At 44.4% G+C, this 24533-nt stretch overlaps 1 protein-coding gene across 7 annotated transcripts in view; it reads right to left on the reverse strand.

Annotated features, from left to right (window-relative positions):
• The window catches only part of PDE4D (phosphodiesterase 4D), a 624208-nt gene that overhangs the window by 157175 nt on the left and 442500 nt on the right, over window positions 1-24533 (reverse strand). Inside the window, exon 1 of one of the 7 annotated variants that reach the window (XM_066614475.1) lies at window positions 23165-23329. The exons of the other annotated variants lie outside the window; for them this stretch is intronic. Within the exon in view, the coding sequence (XP_066470572.1) occupies window positions 23165-23238 (74 nt within the window). The 5' untranslated portion in view covers window positions 23239-23329. Of the gene's footprint in view, window positions 1-23164; window positions 23330-24533 lie in introns of those variants that run through there. 7 annotated transcript variants of the gene reach the window in all.

Below are 24533 nucleotides of genomic sequence, written 5' to 3' on the forward strand. Positions count from 1 at the left end.
TTTCTTGGAGTTACATCAGCTAAACAGACCCATTAGTAGCCAGGAAGCTTTCAGGGAGGTAAGTAAAATGAAAGAATGACTTTTACTTACCTCCCCAAAAGCTGCCTGGCTACTAATAGGTCTGTTTAGCTGGTGTAAAAGAAGTACAAGAAGTAAACTGACTTTTACTTACCTCTCACAGGCCATCTGGTTGCCTCAACACCACCACTCTGTTGGTGCTGCTGTATCATGCAGGCTGGTGGGGGATAGAATTGGGCTGCCCACGGTCCCCCTCATTTTAACCACCTAAGAATGTGACCTATTCAGGTCATCACTAATCCTAATGTAACATCATTCTGAGGGGGTTCTGGGGGAAAATGGCAGTTGCCAGAGAGCTGAGAAATGTCTCAGGCCCTCCCCGAAAACTGGTGGAGAAAATAAGAGAGAAATTTCAGATCAGTGCTCATAATAACAGATTCTGCAAGGCAGAATCAGATCTCTTTCAGTTGTAGAGCTGGTTTCCTGGCTCTTTTCAGTCCATTTGACAGGAGTTATTCACTGCAGGTTTACAGTTATCTCCTAAATGGTTCCTATCTTATGTCTCCTGGTCACAGCAAAGTCATGCTGTTTGATTGCTTGCCAGGCAGCGTAATCTTTTACAGTGTCTAGTATGTCTAGTATGTCTAGTATGGCAGTGTCTAGTATGGATCTATCATCAGTGTCTACAGCGTCACTTACTGAGTGCCTGGAAAACCGTCCCATGACCTCACTATTCAGTATTTATTTGCTGGCAGATCCATTTGCACTAAGCAGGTTGGATATTCCTCAAATGCCTGAAAGTGTCTTCTTGAGGAGCTACTCCCTTTGAAGCTAAATGCCCAATTCATATCACATATCATGTGATAACATATCATGAATGCTCAATTCATATCTGCTCTGAAGTGCTTTTGGGTTTTTTTTAAATTGTCCCTTTGAGCATCTGTCCATGGATGCTTGCCTAATGGCAGTATCTTCACTTGGGGATCCTTGTTCCCTGGCAATCTTTTAACTTACCAGTTGCTTCGAGTACCTTTTCAGGGGATTGCCCCTCTCTGTTTAACACTAGTTTTGCATAACACTAGTCTTTCCTTTAAGTGTTGGTTTTCAGATGAAGTGCTGTTATAATCTATTTGCAGTGGTTCTCAAACTTTTCAGCACTGGGACCCAATTCTTCAAAGGACAATCTATCACAACACACACATCCATCTAGTGCCCTGCCACCTTTAGCCCTGCCTCATTAGCTGCTCCTGTGACTCACAAGGGCCCTGTTCACATTGTGCTCTCCACCACAGTGTTCCACTCCTTCCTTGCCACCTATCCAGATGAAAGCCCTGTCAGCCACAGCCCATCCAACAGCTCTCACATCACTGGGAGGGGGAGGAAGTCACCTCCTCAAGTTGCCAGTGGCATCCAAGCTTGCTGTGCCCTGGCGCTCCTTTCCTTGCCAAGTGCTGTGCCGGCTAAATAGCACCCCAGCAAGTCTTGTGCACAGCCTGCAAAAGGCCAGCCACAACCTACCAAAAACCGGCTCACGACCCACAGTTTGAGAACCACTGATCTATTATATTACTGCTGCTTTTGTAATTTAATAACGCATTCCTAAACATGTCTACTCTGAAGCAAGTCCAACTTTGTTCAATAGCACATATTTCCAAGAAAGTATACAAAGAATTCTGCTATAAAAAATAAAAACAATCCACCTATCAGTGAAGTTCTGTTTAGAAGCAAACCAAACTGAAAATTTGCATTTGTTATACATAATTACATAGCGTACTTTTAATAAAATTAAATCCAGAAACAATGTACTGTTAAGATTACTTTTAAATTTTCACTTGAATTTGTCCTAGGGCTTCTTAGGGCTTCTTATTTTTCATGGGTCTCTTTTTTACATTTCCAGTGCTCAAGCAGAAACAAATATGATATTTCAGCATAGTTTTTAACAAAAAAATAATAGTGAAAAGACTAAAGTGGCAGAATGAATTTATGTTGCCAAAAACAAAAATGTCAAAGGTAGTTTTGCTCAGGCTATGCACAGTTGCGCCACTGAAAAGGATTGTCAGAACACTTTGACATGTCGCTTTTCCTTGAGAAAGTTAATCAAAATGCCTTCAGGCATGCTTTCCAAGTGAAATGGACTATCCACTTATTTCATTTACTTAAGTCCACACATTCCTTGAATGCTGATAAACAAATTAGTTCAAGACTTTTTAAAACAATATTGCACTTAAAATACTAAGTTCTAATGTGACGTTTGTGACTATTTGTACAGGCAAAAAAAAAAAGTACTGAATGTTCCTGTGCCAGATGCATTTTAGTTTGATCAAGAGCAAAGATAAAGAACATTGTGTTTAAAACATAGCCAGGCTTTCTTTGGACCAAAAACTGATCTTAAAGAAAGGGGAAAAAAACAACCACTACTTAGGCCAAGCCCCAGCAAAAATGACGACTTCTGCTTTCTGTCACCAAAAGCTTTTATGAGACCTGGCTTGGAATAAGATAATTATATTTAATAAAAATGAGCTAAGAGTTGTTTGTAAAGACCAAAGACAAATTAGAGAGGGCTTTGAAGTTTTCTCAGAATTCAAAGGATCTAGAACTGTTCCTTGGAAAAAGTGATTGAACTGCAGACCAGAGAGGCACAGGAACAGAACTCTCTTCAAGCTGCTGTATGAATGGGGGGCTCTAGCTCAGACTGCAAAGAATCAGTATCACTGCTCTTGACTTTCTCCACGTCTTAGAGCACTGCTTATACCAAGGGTGTCAAACATAAGGCCCATGGGCCAAATGCAACCCCCCCAAAAGCAATTTCTTTGCTCCCCATTATAAATGGGCTCTCCCAGTTTGATAATTGGGCTCTCTCATATCCTGAAAATAGTATCAAGATTTGCACATTTTCTCTTTTGTCACTTGCAGCTACTGAATTTCTATGTGAGAACAAAGTGCTTATTTCTGGCCATCATCAGGTTAATGATGTTTCTGTTTAATGATATCACTTCCAGCCCTCAACAGCCACCATGAAAGCTAGTTGGCTTGCTGTATGAAACGAGTTTGACATCCCTGGTTTATGCATTTGAACAAAACTGTGAAAACAGTCCGCACTGAATTTTCCACAGCGACTGGGAATAGAATCATTGCCACCCATTAAAGATTAATCTAATAGTGCAGCTATGAGAACTCCAAGTCCCTACGATATGAGCTGACCCCATGCTAACTCAGCAAGTCCTGGAACCTACGGGGGGGGGGGTACCACAACAATATATAATAATTCCCTAGGAGAATAATTAAAATATTTTTCTCCGAGGCTCTAATCATTTTAGAAATTTGGGGTAACGTTCTGAAAAATGGCAACAAGTCCCATTTTCAAAACAAATGATACCAAGGATACAGTTCCAAATTTTGCTAATTTAAGCCCCACCTATAGCTGTAGATCTTGAGTACGCAGAATACTTCTGAGATTCCGTTCGAATGACCTCATCATAGGGAGCATTGTGTCAGCAAATAAGCTGATTATACAGGTGTTTGTTCCAGATAACTGCTAAGACAGAGCAATGTCATGACACGTGGCAAGGGACATCTCCAGCTGATCTGCCACCCACAATGGTGACTGATGTGTCAACCCACCCTCTACCAGGACCCCAGCAACAGGCAGTGTACACACCCCCCCATCCTTTTGCTTATTTGTATGCTGCTTTCTCTGAGCTGGTTGAATCCCAATGGAGGAGTGTTAAAGTTGATGGTGGGAGGAGTCAGGAACCTTGCTGCAGTGACAGGGGCACTCCCACCCTCCACTGCCACAATCTTTGGCAACAGTGCTGGAGGAGGCCCCACAGCAAATCTGCTCACCCACGGTCCCCACTTGGTCCACGGACCCCACAGTCCTCCACTTGGATGGAGGTTTTTCCTCCTCCATCTTTGCTGGCTGGAACAAGGAAGTCAGGAGAAGCACTGCAACACTTGCAAGAAAGGTTTCCCCTGACTTTGCTGTTCAGGCCTGTTCTCCAGCTCTATTTCAAAACAGCAGCACAGCAAAGATGGAGGAGGTAAGCAGGGACAAGATGAGGCAGCTGCAGAGGTGGCCAGTGGGTGCAGGGTGCAGCCCGAGTCTATTTGTATCCTGAGGCAGTCCACCTCACCCTTTCCTCATGAATAGGTCTGCCCTGCCTGCGGTGCTGCAAGATGATCTTAACGGCACAGAATCAAAAAAGTTGTTACAAGGCACATTATAATGGCTGAAGAGAAGGCAGAGAAGTGGTCTGAGTCAGAATTAGTGACCTGTTTAGCATCAATATCCAAAAACCAATTACAAGAAAGATAAATTGCAATTGGCTACTCCTGTGCACAGTCATAGTTTTCTGATAATGGCAGTGTGGTGGGGGGTAGAGGTACCTCCCAAGACAGCGCAATGCATATCTATTTGTGCAAGTGTCCCTGAGATAACATGCATGCTCAGCGTCATATTTGATTTGCTAAGCCCACAAAAAGCTAGAATCGGGTCTATTCAGTCACTGCAGACTGATACAGAATTATCTGTCTTACTGTCTGCTTTAGGGCACAATCCTAACCAGGTCTACTCAGAAATAAGTCCTATTTTGTTCAGTGGGGCTTACTCTCAGGAAAGTGTGGTTAGGATTGCAGCCTTACTGTCATTAATGGGATTTCATCTGGCTGCTCTCCACTCAACCATCAGATTTTCCCCATCCATGCTACTGGCACAGCTGTGTAAACACAAACTTCTGTGTGCATAGTTGCAGAAATGCTTACATTTAGGAGTCAATACCTTTAAAATTGAAGTGCCTGCCAAACTTAAATATAAACCTTATTCGTGATACTGATAGCACAGTCCTGTGTGTCTACTCAAAAGTAAGTCCCATTGTTTTCAACAGGCTTACTCCTAGGTATGTGTAGGATTGCAGCCTTAGAACCCAATCCTATGCATGTCTACTCAGAAGTAAGTCCCATTACAGTTAATGGGGCTTACTCCCAGGAAAGTGTGGATAGGATTGGACTGTTAGAGAGTGTGCCTATATCACAACCACAGCCCATACTTTTTTTCATCGACAAGCAAGTTGAAGCCAATGTACTTTTGTCAGCTGAAATATTGTACATGGTTGTGGCGATAATTTACAAGTAATTTATTTAGGATGTTGTCTTCTGTTTTTAGGAATGGTAATCATTTTTATTTTATATATCCGGGATTGCATATGCTTTGCAGAGGACTGTGTTCACCTTTCACTCTGTTCACTACAGGCTTTGGTGACAAAAATGACAAGGGCTTGATTTAACTGAGTGCTAGATAAGAATGCACATCTAAATGACTGCTAGACTATGAATTAACTGGGTAAGCAAGTAATCATACCACAGGTTCACCTCACACACAGCTGTGAACGCTTGTGGAACAGGAAAGGCAGGACCCAAATATTTTAAATAAATAAATAGCAGTAGTTTTGGGAGGACAAATGAGGAACAAGGTTAACATACTCTTAGTGCTGATATCACAGAGTGCACCCTCCATTGCCAATCCTGCACACTCAGCCCAAACCAGTCAGGCCTGCTGGGCATATTACTAGCCTTACATAAATAATGCTTTACTGGTATGTCTCTTTGTCCCACTGGGCTTCCGGTACAGTGCACTCTCCTCTCCTATAGAGGACTGTGTATTCCTGTATGCATGCACGCATACATGAAGCAAGGAATAACCACGAGACAGTGAAACTTTGTATGTGTTGTACCAAGATCTAATACCCCCATTTCCACAGAATAGCTCACTATGGAGATGCCGCGGCATCAGAGTCGCAAGGGCTGCCTTATCCTTGTTTTATGGAAGCATGTTTAATACCACATTTTGTCCAAGGTCAAATTTGGAGGTTCCTATGTGGGTCACATTGGGGAAGCGGTGGAGAATTGTGAGGGAAGTCAAAAGTCTTTTGATAAAACTTATCCAGGAGATTTAATATACATCTCTTTGGCGTCAACAATAATAAAGTCAGCGACAATAATGAGAGTTTTTATGGATATGCAATTACAGTAGGACGACAGTAAAGACAAACCTTTGCTTTTCCTCTGACACTGAGAGATCTGGAGCCAGACAAGTTTACTGCCATTTCAACCAGGAGTCCAATAAATGCAGCTCTTTCATTGTCTCCCATAGGAATGAATGACTCTTATTGCCTTCTGATGGAGAAGATAACTAGTACAGGTGGGGCCTCCGTATTCATGGATTTTGCATCTCCAGATCTAACTAAACACAGGTCCCCTGGAACTGCATTGAGCCAGTCTTGGCCCCACCTGAGCCCTGGAAGGCTTCCTTGGGCCTCAGAATGCCTTACATGGCAGAAAAAGTCACTTCTGTTTCTTGAGGGAAACCAGAAATAGCGTTTTTTGGCCAGAAACAACCATTCTGAAGCCTGCAGAGGCACTGGGTGGACATGAGCTGCCTCTGCAGGCTTTCGAAAAGTGGTCCAGAGGCAACTGGAGCACAGCTCCAGTCCTCTTCAGAGGGCTTATGAGGCTGAAAAATGCAGATTTGATTATCTGCAATTTCTGGCATCTATTGGGGGGGGGGGGTCCGAGAATGGCTCTCCCATAGATACTGAGGCCCTACCTGTATACAATTAGGTATGCCTTGAGGCAGAAGACTTTATCTCCCACTCCAAATACACGTGATCCCCCCTCCCCAAGGATTGTGGCCCTTTTATCTTTCTCCATTGACGTTAAGAAGAGTCATTCTCTTCCATGGCAGAAAAGAAATACAGTCTATCATAGCGATGACCACTTCGCTAGTAAATTATGATAGCCAAATTGTCACTAAACTTGGGCAAAAGGCTAACTCAAAAACTACATTCACACCAGAAATTTCAATACAGAAATTAGCTACAATAAGGGCCAAATACATGAAACACCTTAGAGATGTGATGGATCTTATTGTGTGCTTTGGGTGCAATCCTATCCTGTGCTGGAACAGGCAAGCCAGGAAGCTTGCGCTGTATCCAGCACAGGATAGTGGCCATAAGCAGCTCAGCCAGAGGTAAGGGGAAACATTTCCCCTTACCCCTGGGTAAGCGTTGCTGGCCCCAGTGGGTTTCCTTGAACTTGCGCCACCTCCCGAGTAGAGCGGGGCGGCTTGAAGCCGCTCCGTTCTCCCCAGGAATGGGGGTTGGGATTCAGTATAACTGCTGGATCCCAGCCTGCCTCCCGATCTCCGGCCACCCGCCCCCAGGGCTGCCTACTGCTCGCGCTCCTCCCACCCAGGAACTCCTCCCCGCCTCCCCCACGCCTACCTTTTGTTCTTGCGCTGGGAGGAAGTTGGTGCAGAGGCTTCCGTCAGCCTTTGCAGGCCAGCACTTCTTGGAGCGCGGGCCTGGCTTCCTCCCAAGGAGGTGCAAACGTGCCTTATGGCCTAACTACCAGTTAGGATTGCGCCCTCTAAAATCAGATGCTGACACTTGAACTAGACTCAGTTTATCTGTTTTTTTCTCCCATGCCATTCCTGCAAAGGAAATCATGTCTCATACACACAGTGGCTACTGGCTCCACTGCTGAAAAAATACTGGTTCATATATCATGGCTGTCTTTTTTTCCAATAGAGCTAAAAACAGCTGGAGGGGGTAGCACAATTCTGATATTAGAAACAAGACAGGGAGAAAGGGTTAATTCCCTCCAGATGTTGTGGCTCTAATAAAAATCAGAGCCCTCCAATCAGAGCTATTGTATTTTTTTAATCAGGAGATCTAATCATGGATCTGCTTGATCAGGGCTGTTCTTATTTTTATTTATTCACTTGTTCATTCACAAATGTATATCCTGCTCTTCCAGCCCAAGGCAGGTGACAACATAAAAATATACACAAGACACTTTACATTTCAATAACCAAAAACTACACTAAAAACAGCAGATAACAAGAGATGAAAAAACAAAGGGATGTGAGTCCCTTAGAAAGCAGCATAAAATTCAGGATATTATCCATCATTTGTAAAACAACACAACAAGGACACAGTTCCATTTATAGGTTGTGAAGCTATAGTTCAGTTTATCTACATGTTCCAAGATGTGTCCTTGAGGTTAGGATGGAGAGTGATGTTCAATGTGTGCATTTCCTTATTACTCATCACTCGAAGAAGAATATACTTCTACAAAGCTATAAAACTCTGATTTGACAAACATGTGACCGTAATCATTACCTATAAAAGAGAGAGCAAGAGAAAGCTGGTATTACCAACCATTACTACTGGTAATGAAGATGGGGACAGCCAGAGAAGATTTTCAACAGAACTGACAGGCAGATTCACATAGGAGCAAATGGTCTATCACGGAACCTGGCCCAAGACCATTTATGAGTGTATAGATCAAACCCAGCACTTTGAATTGTGCCGGAAGACAGATTAGGAGAAAGTGAAGTTATAGGGGAGTCATAATTCAAGGTAACAACTCAGACAAGGCACAGGTTTTAAACAGTCTCAGAAAGCAGCCCCATTTGGTAACACAGCAGTAATCAAGCTTGGAGATGATAAATGTTGGAAGCATGACAGCATGCGAGCTAGATTTAGAACCCACTGTGAATACCTAAATCAGTGGATACCAGGGATGCCCCCTGCTCTCTGGTGCAAGGGGAGCTGTGCTCTCCTTGCCTCCAGAGGCTCTTCTGAGCCCTACAGAGGCTGTGCGTGTCTGCCCGTGGGCTCAGAATGGCCTTTGCAGCAGAAAAATGCAGAATGCAGAATGGCCATTGCACCTCTGGAAGGTGTGGGGCGTGCAGAGGGTCCCCCCCCCCGCATCCGCAGTTAACTGAAACTGCAAATACAGGATACGCCTCCCCGTATACGTGTTAATTCCCATCAGTAGGGGAAGCTGACACCTATTCAGTTCCTACTTTAACCTACGTATTACTGCCCGACCCACAGGTGTACACATTTGGTCCCTGTTGCATATATGCAACATTGGGGAGAAATTGTTTAAAGGCTTGTGATTGCGCTCTCTTACTCTGATTAGACTTCTCATTAGTTTCTATTCCTGTCTTGTTGCTTTATTTCTCCCTGCTCAAGCAGCCTTGACCAGTTGCTTCTCTTGCTCTTATTTGGCGGTACGTATAAAAAATGTTTTATATAGCTCAGCTCTTCTGTGAATGAATTTTTTTCCATAGCTCTGCTAACAACAAAAACATGAATGACTCTACTGGAAAGGAACGTAGCTGGTACTGAACTTGGAGAAATGTATCATGTGCTACGGATACTGGTTGCATATCCATTCCCAAGACTGGATCTAATGGGACCCCAAACTGAACCTTCATGGTTCACATAGATTCTATGTATTTGCTATAGATTACATAGCAGCAGTACTTCTGTCTTGTCTTGAAATATCTTGAAAGTGGAAAGTGACTGCTCCTGGCTACCACTGTGTTCCTTCTTAATTCTACAATGATCAGGAACACCAGAACCAGCTTTACATATGGTAACATTAGTACTTGTCAATAGCACACATCGCTTTTCTCCAGCCTTGGTTGCTACATCAATTGTGATAATTCTGGGAAAAGTGTACTTTGACACTGTGATGTGCAGTGGCAGTATTGGAACGTAAACTAGCCCCTAAGTGCCCCACCAATTCATTCTGTAGGTGTCATGTTTTCTTTATGTGTGAGTTATACAGAAAGTGTGAATTTAGAGTCCTTGTGTGACAACACGTTCAAAGTGGATTTTTTAAAAGTCATGAGTCCTGTGGTAGCCCAGAACCCCTCTAAGGTCCTTTGAAGCAAGCCTGTTGGCCACTGGGGAGGCAGACCACTTCCTCCTCCAGGGGTCAATGGGGCCAGTACACACTGAAACAGCAGGACGGTTCCTGGCAGGATTCCAGGAGAGGTCTGAGGGAGAGGTCTGAGGGAATTGCCCAGAATGAGCCACAGACGCCTGGTAAGCTGCAGAGGAAGGAAAAGGATGAGGGACAAGCTGGAGGTACGGAGTGAACTGAGGGAAGTTCCGAGTGGAGAAGATGCAGGTGGAAAATAGGTCCAGAATCAGGCCATGCTACAGGATCTGACAGAACCTAGCATTGAACCACATAATTTGTGCTTTGGTAACATGCAGTCTTGTTTCCTGCAGGGCATTATGCATCTTTCAATGTCTAAATATGGTGAAAAGTACTGTTTGAAGGAGCACAATATATCTAAAGAAGGGCTTATAAATGTAGCAGCTACTACGTACATATATCTCTAGTAGTTCAGAGGCTTTGCTAAACTGAAAACCATGGCTTGAGGCCAGTTGGAAAAGGGGATGGGTTTAAGCCAACGTTGAGCAAAACTAGACAAACTGGAACTTATTCTTTGGGAGGCACGTGGGTGGTCATGCATGGGTGCTTTGAATGCCGTCCCTGGAGCCACCTGGCTAGCCCCAAGTGAGCAATGAGGATTTTGGCTCTTTTTTGCTCTTCTTACAAAAGCATCTCACAGCACATGACAACTTTTTTTAAAACACAGAATTTCACATGTGATGGATAAGGTTTGAACACATGGGCAGTAACTGTGCAAGTCTAGGCATGCCTACTCAGAAGTAATCCCCACTGAGCTTACAGCCCAATCCTTTTGGGCCCAGTCGCCAGCATAACGCACATTCCACTGGCGGGAACTGCCTTATGGTAGTCATACAAAACACTTCAGCATGTGCAAAACAGAGCTGGTGGGAAGGCCAGAACCTTCTTGTGCATGTCATTGGATTACCAGCAACCCACTGAGGAATGTAGGATGGCAGAGAGGTGGGATGAGGTGGGCAAAGGGCAGAATGGGGCAGCAACAGGACAGGAGAGGATGGATCAGGTCTTGGAAGGGTGAGTTCAGCAGCTGCAGTGGCTGCTGAATCCTAGCCCATTTCCTGAACCCAATCCCGTGGCATGGGTCAACATGGACCTGCACAGCAAATTCACTAGAGCAGGTCTGAATAGATCCCCCACTGCACTGCGGAGGCTTACCTGTGATCTCTGTGATTGTCCCCTACAGGATGCACTGGTAGCCATTTTGGTAGTGCTGCATCAGCAGTGGGGGGGGGAAGGGGGAAGAATAGGATTGAGCTGGTAGTGGAATCTACTCCTAGGTACATCTGAATAGGATTGCAACATCTTCAAACCGTTCTTCAGACCATTTCCACAACACTCAGTTTGTGAAGTCTGTCTGCAATCTATGCAGATTCTATGCAGGAGGCTATTTGAGGAAAACAGTCACCGGTCCCATTGCATTGGGAGTGCACATCATGCGATTCGCTGAACTAAGGACGTTTCCCCTAGTGATGCACTTGAACATTACACTTAGACCAGTGTTTCTCAAACTGTTTCTCAAACTAGGTGGGCTGCAAGCCAATTTCAGGTGAGTCCCCATTCATTTCAATATTTTATTTTTAATATATTAGACTTGATGCTACCATGGAATGTGACTACATTTGGGGAAATGTTACAGACCTGTACTTTTAACAAGCTACTATGTATATTCTTTTAACAATGATAGTCAATGGGACTTACTTCTGGGTAGTGTTAGGACTGCAGCCTAGGATTGTTAAAAATGTTCCTGCTTTATTTATTTATTTTTATTTATTTTCACATTTTTATATCGACTTTCCTCCACAGAGCTCAGGGCGGTGTACACAGCTACTTCCCTCTTTTTGTCCTCACAACAACCCTGTGAGGTAGATGAGGCTGAGAGAAAGTGACTGGCCCAAGGTCACCCAAGAAGCTTCATGGCTGAAGGGGGGATTCAAACCTGGGTTTTCTAGGTCTAAGTCCATCTCCCAAACCACTACACCACCCTGGCTTTCTTGATGATGTCAGATGGCTCATCTTGATGATGTCACTTCTGGTCATGAGATCACTTCTGGTATATCCTGACAGATTCTCATTCTAAAAAGTGGGTCCTGGTGCTAAATGTGTGAGATCCACTAACTTAGGGCACAATCCTACCCTGTGCTGGAACAGGCAAGTCAATAGGCCTGCGCTGTATCCAGTGCAGGATAGGGGCCCAAAGCAGTTCAGCCAGAGGTAAGGAGAAACTTTTCCCCTTATCCCTCGGTAAGGCACCCTGGCCCGAATGGGTCTCCTTGGACTTGTGCCACCTTCTGAGGTGGGAGTCCGAAGAGAGTGGAGCGGCTTACTCCCAAGGAGGCACAAATGAGCTTTACAGTATGTTTGCGACCCTCCTGGGCCAGCCCAACTCATTCTCAGAATTGTGCCCTTAGACTGTTTCACAAGGGTCAGAATGGAAAAACAAATGTTGGAGTTGCAGGAAAACTAAACCCCCATAAGGGTCATATGCATGGCCCTCTTACTCCCAATTCATGATGGCCACTTCTTTTGCATGCACTTACAATGGCTGCTAATGGCAAATGGATCTTCATGAGTCTCAGTTCATAAGCAGAACCTGCAATTTTGTATGCCGCTGCAAATGCATTTGAAATGGTCACTGACACTGTGAATTCATGGTGATGGAGTTGGACTAGCTCACCAGAAATGGGGAGAGGTTACTAGATCAGCCAAGCAGTCTTGTGTTTACTGACTATGTGCCAAGACAAGATTGAATGGGTGGTAATCCCTCTTTGGCAATGGGAAGGCACCATGTCTATTGGCTGCATATGGCTTCCTGGGCACTACATGCTGAAAGGGACCAAGGAAGTTACTATGTAGCTGACATGCCTGCCTCTTTCCTGCTCCTTCTTGGCATGTGGGGCTGTAATCCCTCGAAAAAATAGGGTGTGGTGTCAACAGTGGCCCCTTGCTCTGGTAGGCAAGCATGGGGTTAACACTAGGGTGTTAGATTGCAGTGAGTGTGCTGCACAGTTGAAGCCACTTGGAAGCAAAAAGGCCCTCAGGATTAAAAGCAGCACCTGCAGGAAGGAAAAGGGTGCAGGTAGTAGAAGGAGAAAGTCTTGGAGGAAGGAAGGAGAGAAAACTAAACAGATGTATTAATGCTGTGGTTTTCAAACTCCCAGGAAGTTTGAAAGCTGCAGTAAGTTCTTGCGGGGGGGGGGGAGGCAGCGGGGGTGGGGGGAAGGTTTAGTGGATGTGGAGCGCGATCACTCCACTTTCACTTGTGACGCTATGGGGAGCCCTGCAGATAGCCGTGCAGGGCTCCCCGCACCCCTGGGAGGCTGCAGGTGGCTCTGGTAAGTGTACCCAAGCTCCTACGGCCCCCCTGATCAACGTGATCCAGGGGATTGTGTCATTGCCTCCTCCCTGCCTCCTGGCTGCCCCCTCCCCTTAAGGGGAAACAGGCCGGGGCCCACAGGCTGGGGTGTTGCGATGCCCCAGTTTGAAAAACCCTGGATTAATGGACTGTCTGATGGATTACTGGACCTGTTGTCTGACTAATGAACTGACAAATGAACAGATGGGCAAAACGACTTCTGAGGATTGCTAGAAAGGGGGCTACTGGAGACACTGGAGACTTCAAGTGGGCATAGGTTCTCTAGGTGAAACTTGGACAGGAAATTTGGCAAAACAGGCTCAGGCAAACAACAAGATTTGGGGTTAAGATGGTGGAATGCTGCCCCTAACCCAGACATGGGATGCTGCCATCCCTCCTCCACAGGTACATTGAGCATGCAGTTTCACAGCCAGTGTGCAGATGGGCTAGGTCATCTCTACCGCTCTTAGGCTACAGTTACCTTAGAGTAATTCCCATTTAATTTGAAGGGGCTAACTTCTGAGTAGACATGCACAGAACTGTGCTGTTAACTGTGTTAGAAAATACAGTATATAGGGCAAAGAGCTGGATCATTTCCAAAAGAAATTCCTTGAGATTAATAATGCAACAGTCACATCAATTTTGTCTTAGAATGAAGTAAATGTTCACGACTGAATGTATAAATACATCAACATCACTATTTCATGAAGTGCCATCTCATTAGAACTCATGGTTAAGCAGAGATTGTTCTTTATGTTTGCCGAGTTCTCCAAATATCACTTCAGCATGGAGTGTTCCTCTGCATCCTTTTAATCTTTTTTACATCACTGAACATGCCTACCACTGAAAGCACATCTGGGTAGAGTGGAGGGGGGCAGCAAAGGAACTATTCACTCATATAAAGGAGGATCTCTTAAGGGCCTCATTTCCATTTTATGGATGCGAAGAATGCATTTTTTTTTCTTCCACTGAGTGACCCTCTTGGGTCATGTTCTACAAAGCTTCGGTTTTGGTATTTTAGCTAACACTTTCACTTTTGAAAAAAAAAAAAAAGCATGACAATTTATAAAAATCAACTTTTAAAGGCAAGGGCATCATCTTAAGTACCTTATCGTCATAAGCTTGTTAATTTGTGTTGATCACGCTTATCCATTATCACAGAAGTGCAGCAGATGAGATGGAAATGAAGTAGAATGGACTGTACCATACCATTTCAGACTGCAGTGTATGGTGGGGTGTGCAGTGCATGGCACAAGTTCAAAGAGAGAAAGGCGGTGGGGACACTGCCCACAGAGGGGATAGAATCTGCTGCTTGCTACTTCCCCATCCTGTTCTGCCTGCTCCCTGTCCTCCTCCATAACCTCCTGCCTCACCTAATGTCCTACCTTCCTCTACAGCTCCAGCTCACTTCTCTGGTAGGCACAGGAAGGCTCTGGACTTCCCACTGGAGCTTCAGCAGTGTGCTGTTTCACAAGCTGCCAGAGTGCCTTTTACAGCAGCCATAAAGAAGGTAGCACTAATGGAACATTAAAAACATAACAGCCCCACTGGATCAGGCCAAAGGTCCATCTAGTCCAGCTTCCTGTATCTCACAGCGGCCCACCAAATGCCCCAGGGAGCACACCTGATAACAAGAGGCCTCATTTTGGTGCCCTCCCTTGCATTGGCATTCTGACATAGCCCATTTCTAAAATCAGGAGGTTGCACATACACATCATGGCTGGTAAGCCAGAATGGATTTTTCCTCCAGAAACTTGTCCAATCCCCTTTTAAAGGCATCCAGGCCAGATGCCGTCACCACATCCTGTGGCAAGGAGTTCCACAGACCAACCACACGCTGAATAAAGAAATATTTTCTTTTGACTGTCCTAACCCTCCCAACACTCAATTTTAGTGGATGTCCCCTGGTTCTGGTGTTATGTGAGAATGTAAAGAGCATCTTCCATGTCCCGGTCCCATTAGAACGTTAGTTCTGCCAGTGCCACCAACCCATAGGATTCAGCTGTTACTTCTGAGTAAATGCTTAGAATTGCAGATGCAGAACTGCACTGTAAGGGGCTGAGGGCCCAAACCTGAGCTCACTCAGCACCGGCTCTGAGCCCTAGCGCTGGCGCTGGGTACCGTAGACATGCTATAAAACACATTTACAGCACCTGGGGAATAAGGAATTCTGGTGCTGGGCCTGTGCTAGCAGCAGTTCGGACGAGGTGAGGAACCAGGACAGGAGGGGGGGTGGGACCATTGGAGCTCTACTCCGCTGGATTCTGAACTCCACGTTGGGCCACAAAGTCAGACGCTGAGTCTCTGAAGTCTGTGCTGGCAAACTATCTCCCCTCCCCGAGGAGACCTTTGGCAGCTTCAGCAGTGCCGCTGGATGCAGTGGTAGCCTTTTTGGTGCCACTTCACCCGGTGGAGCTGCCAGCTTTAGGACTGAGCTGTGAGTGTCTGAATATATAGACAATTTCTTTCAGAACTGCCCCATCCTCAAACACCAGGGCAAATTATACTGTGATGGCAGCCTTTTGACTTTTTAATATTTAATTAAATATTCATATTTAATTCAGAAGGTCATTGTCTGCAAAATACTACTGCTCCTTCTCACAAATAATTTACAAAGTGGCAGATACACTAGTGTCAAGCTCAATAAATCTATGAATGCAAGTGGGACTGAACAGTGGTGGATATCAAAGTGCTTTGCAAGATTAAGCAAGCATCTTTCCCTACCATTGCGCTCATGTTTATTCATTTATTTAAAACATTATATTACATTTTAAGTCATAAGAACATAAGAACATAAGAACAGCCCCACTGGATCAGGCCATAGGCCCATCTAGTCCAGCTTCCTGTATCTCACAGCGGCCCACCAAATGCCCCAAGGAGCACACCAGATAACAAGAGACCTCATCCTGGTGCCCTCCCTTGCATCTGGCATTCTGACATAGCCCATTTCTAAAATCAGGAGGTTGCGCATACACATCATGGCTTGTACCCCATAATGGATTTTTCCTCCAGAAACTTGTCCAATCCCCTTTTAAAGGCGTCTAGGCTAGACGCCATCATCACATCCTGTGGCAAGGAGTTCCACAGATCGACCACATGCTGAGTAAAGAAATATTTTCTTTTGTCTGTCCTAACCCGCCCAACACTCAATTTGAGTGGATGTCCCCTGGTTCTGGTGTTATGTGAGAGTGTAAAGAGCATCTCCCTATCCACTCTGTCCATCCCCTGCATAATTCTGTATGTCTCAATCATGTCCCCCCTCAGGCGTCTCTTTTCTAGGCTGAAGAGGCCCAAACGCCGTAGCCTTTCCTCATAAGGAAGGTGCCCCAGCCCCGTAATCATCTTAGTCGCTCTCTTTTGCACCTTTTCCATTTCCACTATGTCTTTTTTGAGATGTGGTAACCAGAACTGGACACAATACTCCAGGTGTGGCCTTACCATAGATTTGTACAACGGCATTATAATACTAGCCGTTTTGTTCTCAATACCCTTCCTAATGATCCCAAGCATAGAATTGGCCTTCTTCACTGCCGCCGCACATTGGGTCGACACTTTCATCGACCTGTCCACCACCACCCCAAGATCTCTCTCCTGATCTGTCACAGACAGCTCAGAACCCATCAGCCTATATCTAAAGTTTTGATTTTTTGCCCCAATGTGCATGACTTTACACTTACTGACATTGAAGCGCATGTGCCATTTTGCTGCCCATTCTGCCAGTCTGGAGAGATCCTTCCGGAGCTCCTCACAATCACTTCTGGTCTTCACCACTCGGAAAAGTTTGGTGTCGTCTGCAAACTTAGCCACTTCACTGCTCAACCCTGTCTCCAGGTCATTTATGAAGAGGTTGAAAAGCACCGGTCCCAGGACAGATCCTTGGGGCACACCGCTTTTCACCTCTCTCCACTGTGAAAATTGCCCATTGACACCCACTCTCTGCTTCCTGGCCTCCAACCAGTTCTCAGTCCACGAGAGGACCTGTCCTCTAATTCCCTGACTGTGGTGTTTTTTCAGTAGCCTTTGGTGAGGGACCGTGTCAAACGCCTTCTGAAAGTCCAGATATATCATGTCCACGGGTTCTCCAGCATCCACATGCCTGTTGACCTTTTCAAAGAATTCTATAAGGTTCGTGAGGCAAGTCTTACCCTTACAGAAGCCATGCTGACTCTCCCTCAGCAAGGCCTGTTCGTCTATGTGTTTTGAGATCCTATCTTTGATGAGGCATTCCACCATCTTACCCGGTATGGATGTTAGGCTGACCGGCCTATAGTTTCCTGGGTCCCCCCTCTTTCCCTTTTTAAAAATAGGCGTGACATTTGCTATCCTCCAATCTTCTGGCACCATGGCCGTTTTGAGGGACAAGTTGCATACCTTAGTCAAGAGGTCTGCAACTTCATTCTTCAATTCCTTAATAACCCTTGGGTGGATGCCATCAGGGCCCGGTGACTTATTGATCTTTAATTTATCAATGAGGTCTGAAACATCTTCTCTTTTAACCTCTATCTGACTTAACTCCTCGGTCAGGTGGGGCCGTTCGGGCAGCGGTATCTGCCCGAGGTCTTCTGCCGTGAAGACAGATGCAAAGAACTCATTTAATTTCTCTGCCATCTCTAAGTCTCCTTTTATCTCCCCTTTCCCTCCCTCACCATCCAGAGGGCCAACCGCTTCTCTGGCGGGTTTCCTGCTTCTAACATATTTGAAGAAGCTTTTATTATTCCCCTTAATGTTGCTGGCCATGCGTTCCTCATAGTCTCGCTTGGCCTCCAGTATCACCTTCTTACATTTCTTTTGCCACAGTTTATGTTCCTTTTTATTCTCCTCATTAGGGCAAGACTTCCATTTACAGAAGGAAGCTTCCTTGCCCTTCACAGCCTCTCTAACTTGGCTGGTTAGCCATGCGGGCACCCTCCTGGATTTAGTGGAACCCTTCTTTCTTTGTGGTATACACCTCTGCTGGGCCTCTATTACTGTTGTTTTAAGCAGCCTCCATGCACTCTGGAGAGATTGGACTCTTTTTACCCTCCCTTTCAACCTCCTTCTAACCAGCCTCCTCATTTGAGGGAAGTCCGCCCGTCGGAAGTCAAGGGTTTTTGTTAGAGATTTGCCTGGTATTCTTCCCCCAACTTGCACGTCAAAACGGATCGCAGTATGATCACTGTTCCCCAATGGCTCAGTAACGTTTACATCTCTAACCAGGTCCTGCATACCGCACAATATTAAATCCAGAGTCACCTGTCCTCTGGTGGGCTCCGTGACTAGCTGATCTAAGCCACAGTCATTTAGCACGTCAAGAAATCCGGTTTCCTTATCGTGACCAGAACACAAATTGACCCAGTCAATATGAGGATAATTGAAGTCCCCCATGATTACAACCCTGTCCCTCTTTGTCACCTCCCTGATCTGTTTCCTCATTTCAAGGTCCCCATCAGATTTCTGGTCTGGAGGACGATAGCACGCCCCCAGTATTACATCGCTGCACAAGCCTGGTAATTTAACCCACAGAGATTCTATGGTGGAGTCGGACCCACCTTCAATCTCTACTTTGCTGGATTCTATCCCTTCCTTAACATAAACGGCCACCCCACCTCCAACACGCCCCTGCCTGTCCCTCCTGTAGAGTTTATAGCCCGGGATTGCGGTATCCCACTGATTCTCCGCATTCCACCAGGTTTCCGTTATGCCCACTATGTCAATATTTTCCCTTGTCACCAGACATTCCAGTTCTCCCACATTTGCTCGTAGGCTTCGGGCATTCGCATAAAAGCATTTGTACACAGAATGCCCCAGGATGCGCTGCTTATTCACTCCTTTGTCCCCGCATCCTCTCATTGTGCCAAACCGTCTATCACATCCCATCACACTACCTTTCCCAATTTCTTCTCCTACTCTGCCTTTGTCAAATGCTTTCAAAGTCGGTTACATATGACAACAGAATAGAAGCGCATTGATTACAAAATAAAAATCAATTAAAACACAGAACAGACTGCAATGAAACAATGAAGCAGGAAAGTAATAATACAGTGGAATGAAAAGCAAACAGCAGAGATAAAGCAATAGTTTGCTGATCTTAAGGAAGTATGGACACATGGGAAGAGAGGAGTCCTGCATTTTCACTGTGGGCATTCCTGCATTTATGCCCAGTCAACACATTAACAGCTTTACAGCCTGATAGGCTTTGTACAAGACAAAGCTGATAGGCTTTGTACAACCTTCTTCCCATCCCCAATCCTAAAAAGAAATGCTGAATTCGGATTCAACTAAACCAGAGAGACAAAGTATTATTAGATGTATTCTAGTTCAGTCCACACGTCCCCATGAACCAGGGCAGCCATCCCTGCGTATGTGCCATAAGGCAAGCCAGAAACACTGGCAGGAAAGCCCATGCTGGCCCATTGGCGCTGCATCCAGAACCCTGGTTGCCTGTACAAGGAGGTAAGGCAGCATAGGGGAATGGGAAGGGTGGTGGGGAGGGGGCTTTTCCGGGTGGGGGATGGCAGAATGGGGGCAGGCCCAGGAGGGGGTGGGATCTACGAAGGCCTCCTATGCCATAACCTAAACCCCTTCCCAGGCTATCCAGTGTTACACTGGGTTTCCCAGATTTGTTCCAGCTAAATATGGGCTCAATACGGGTTCAGGAAGTGGTTCCCAAACTGTGGGTCAGGACCCATTGGTGGGTTGTGACCTGATTTTTGGTGAGTTAACAAAGGGTGATGGAAAGATCAGGTAACTAATTGCCTCAAACCCTTAGGCTATTTAGAAATGATATACTGTAGCTGCTAATTATCCTGCAAAGAGCTCAGCTCCTGCAGTTTGCAAGCATGCATAAATATAGGGAGATAAATGTTTAAGGGTCTTTTTCTGGTTATTACTTATAAATAATTATTTCTTTCTAGATCTTTTTTAAAGTATGGTAGGTGGGTCTCAACAGAGTGTTGTTTTAAAAAGTGGGTCCTGGTGCTAAAATGTTTGGGAACCATTGTGCTAAGGGTAAAAATATGCGCTTACCCTGAGGTGACCTCCTGCCGCCTCCTCACCTGCACGGGATACTGCGCAGGCCATGTGGCCTGGCTGTGCCAGCACAGGTTAGGATTGGGCTACCTGTGAGAAAAAAAATCACTGAGTACTGTATTGGTGATATCAGATTTCTCTCTTGGCAAACCAAGCACAATAACGCCAAGTCTGCAATTTTTAGTTAACGGAGGCTACAATCCTATACATACACATCCGAGAGTAAATCCCACTGAACTCAATGAGGTTTTCTTCTGAGTAGGTATGCATGGGATTGCACTCTGAATCAATCAATCAATCAATCAACTAAAGTTTTAGCTGATAATTGGCATGGGGAAATTTTAATCAGTGGGACTGATTAAGTTAAAAAAATAACTTCAGCTGTTCTGTTACTTGAGAGTTCAACAGAGATTATGCATAAGTGAGCAATGCTGGCTTGTTTGACCATTTGGTCATTGACAAGATGACAAGTCATGCACACTTCTTGCAGCTTGCCATATGTACATCACGCGAATGACTGAGTAAAAGAGTAGCCTCCACTGATCTCAGAAAGTAATTTGCAGTGGGAAACCAGTCAAGGGAAATGATGGAATCCCAGTAAGAACCCTTTGCCCAACCACCGTAGGCTTTTGGGAGAAAAGGTAGCATTTTCAGCAATGAATTCGCTTACTAATGCAAGCGGGAGCGTTTTCTGATGTGACCCACAGTTCTTTCCCTTTGTAGAACATACCACATTAATCTCCTAGCAAATACACAGTTGACTATTTATAGCTGATGCAAAGTTCTAACACAGTCTTGGGAAAATTTATTTTAAAAAGATGTGTAAAATTAATCTGAAAACCATTTGCATGGGAGCTGTGCTCTGGAAGCAGAAGGAACGCTGTAATAAGAAATCTGGCAATCGTGATGAAGCAAAGGTCATTGGGTAAGACTACAAAAAAGCATTCCAAAAATTAGGGATAAACTGAAAGCAGTCAGGATAGCACAGAGTTGCAATGTGAGCCATGGAGGAATGGAGGAAAGACAGAATAGGAATGAGCTTGCCATGTTAGAAATTCCACACTGGTTACATACACTGGTTACATAGACCAACCCAGAGGAGATGGGATTGTGAGTTGAAAGAATTGACAATAAAAAGTTGATCTGTTGAAAGAAGGAAGGTAACTCAGCGGTAGAGCATCTGTTTTGCAGGCAGGATCAATCCCCCAGCAAGCCTGAGAAGGATCCCTCTCTGAAACTCTTGAGAGCCACTGCCAATCAGTGCAGACAACACTGATCTAAATGGCCTGACTCAATTTCAGGCAATTTCCTGGAATATTGCAGGAAAAGAAATAGTTGGTCACAGCATATGAACCGGCCTTATACGGAGATGCCTGCCTTACAGCATTCTCACGGATAAAGGAAACATTTCAGTTCTTCATATGAGAGCATACTCAATTCATACTTACAAATGACAGGATTATTCCGGCAGAAATTCGGTAATCATTTACTAAAGATGGTTATAACTGTGCTCACTACCATCTACCACTTAATGCTAGGAAAAATGACTTGACGAAATATGTCTATGTCAGGGTGCACTTAAAAGTGTCTCTAACACAGCTGAGGACTGATCAGTTCATATTTTAACTATGTAAATTAGTAGAACAAAGAGTCACACAACATTATCTGAATGCTGGAAAAAAGAGCTATGTCTCCCCCCCCCCCTTTAAGGCAAAGCCAAAAAGGAAGGAAAGGGATGTGGTTTCTTAGGAACTGGCAAAAACGTCCAGGATACAGAGTGCTTGTCTATAAAACAGCATGCAGAAGTGTCTGTGACGTCAGTCAGGGTTTTGCCTGAATAAGGATTGACGATGACAATGTTTGCTTATGTTTCTCAAAGACTTGCCTCTCTTAACACAGGAAAACTGGCAACAGCTTACTATGAAATTACCATGTGTGTCACGTCTGTGGCTGACGTTACTTAGCACCAAATCAAATGCCTCTTCTAAAGGCACGAAGTTTAAATAGCACGAAGTTCAACAACCAACCCTAGTCTCACATTCTGAGTACTTTTAAAACTAATTTTGCTGTGATTCTCCAATCATTGCCACTTTCATTAATATTTCCACCGATCTATATTAATAATTTTATACAATCAGGTGTGTTCCTGCCCAGACACAGCAGCAAATAAACTACATTTTGTCAGGGGAAAAATATGTCTTACTGACTTGTGACGAAAGCTGGTACAAATTACACAGCTTAGTTTATACTTTGCTTTTCTGTGCATGCAGCCATAAAAGATGACGTAAATAAAAGCAATAGAGTAACAGGGCATCTAGAAATAAATGGAGATATGTCTACAGGGCATGCATAGCAGTGAAGTGCTACGTACTAGCCAGCAGTCCTAAAAAGTATTATGATTGTATTATAGAACATAATATAAAATGGAATACAACTTTGCTTTGAAAATATGAAGAGAAATATATATATATATTATACACACAGACACACACACACACACACACACACACACAAACACACACACACCAATGTTGCCTCTAATCTTGGGCTCCTTAGAAAAGGAAAACACACTGCTAATTTTTTCCTCCTTTAAAATGTTGGAAAGGGAAGAACACAAGATACAGTCTCTTGTCATATCACTATACTTTGGTCTGTTTTCCTGCACAGTGTACGATTTGTCATTGCTTGGTTTATTAAGTGCAGGAATAATAAAAGAAAAGGTATCAAAAACTAGCCATTGGAATCAACTATCTTGAGGCTCCAAAAACACAGTCCAGAAAGTTTTTCATAAAGAGTCAAGATTCCGATTTGTCTCACGAAAGCTAAACATTAATACACCTCCCTCCAAAACCGGGTATGACTGTGAGTTTAGACTAAACCTCACAGCCCTTTATCTAAGATCACTATGCAAAATTTATGACCACACAATAAAATAGAACTCAAGAGTATTTATGGAAAGAGGGGAGGGGGGAGAAGGTGGAAACACATTACCAAGTTGCGTCTGCGGTTCTTAAGGAGCTGGTAGATCGGGATCTTGGTTTCATAATAATGCTCATTTTGCACATAAAATCCCAGGTATTTTTAGCAGTGAAACTTCAGTTGTCCTTGCACAACTCCCATCCCGCACCACGTATTCCATTTACAAAGGAGGCTTGTTTTAAAAATCCAGGCTTTGGGGAATGCATACTCCTTGCAACCACCTGGGCTCTCCAAGGCAAATCCTAAACCACTGGAATCACTTTGCTTTTTCCTCACTTCATTTACGCCAGCACTGTTTGGAAGTGACACTGTTTTTCTCTTCTGCTTGCAGTGCCGGGGGGAGGAACCGCATTTTGAATCTATTCTCCATCTAGGTCACATGGGAATGAAGGCAGCTGAAAGAGCCTCTTGATCGTTTTTCTCTCGCAATCCTATAATAACAGGTTTAAAGGTCAGCTACATTCTAAAACTGTTGATGGGCAGTCAAAAGAAAATGTGAAGATGAGCTGTAGGAGCACCAGTAAGTACCCAGCCAGAGAAGCCTCATTGTCAGAAGTGTGATGGAAAACGGAGCAGAACAGCCTTGTGCCCTTCTGTTTCAACCTGCAAAAAATAATTATTTGCTCACTTTCTGTCCAACCCCCTGCTCTCTCTCCTGACAGTTTCCAAAAGAAAATCAGCTGCTTAAACTTGCAATAACCGAAGTGCTTAAGAGCCAAGGGGAGAACACTGCAAAGAAATTTAAACAAAAGAATGTACAGGAAAAAATGTTACTTGCTAGTCAATTTCTCTCTCCCCCTCCCTGCTGCCTGCTTACTCAAGAGTCACAAGTTAGTGTATCATGTAGTATAAATAAATATTGTATCGTTTTATTACCGTATTTATAGGTCTGACTCAAGTAAGCATGCACTGCAGCCATAAGTCCTGTTTCATACATGGGGGAAGTCATACATGTGCTGCTCTTTGTTCAAGATGCCCAGAGACCTACCCTCTTGAGTAGCTAACGTATCCAGCCAACCATTCATCGTAATAGCTTCCTGCCTAAATGCAGCCTCATAAATTCACCAAGTTAACATGCTCAGCTTGTGAAAGGGGTAACGCACACTCTATATTACATATAATGGTGTGTGCTAAACATATGAGATTTCGAAATGCACTGTTGTGAATCTGCTTCAGAATTTGCATTTACAACTAAGACGGCTATGTCCCTGGCAAGTGGCAACATGCAGAGAAACTTTTCAAGAACAGTAGGTTCTATACTGCAGAGGATTGAGTAACTGTTAGGAAACCAAGCCTCTTTGGGCATGAAACTCAGTTCATGTGATCTTACGGTGCTCTTGCTTACCTTTTTCTCCACAATGCATTAAAATATAAAACAAAA

Source organism: Tiliqua scincoides, chromosome 2, assembly GCF_035046505.1.
Source record: "Tiliqua scincoides isolate rTilSci1 chromosome 2, rTilSci1.hap2, whole genome shotgun sequence".
Taxonomy (NCBI): Eukaryota; Metazoa; Chordata; class Lepidosauria; order Squamata; family Scincidae; genus Tiliqua; species Tiliqua scincoides.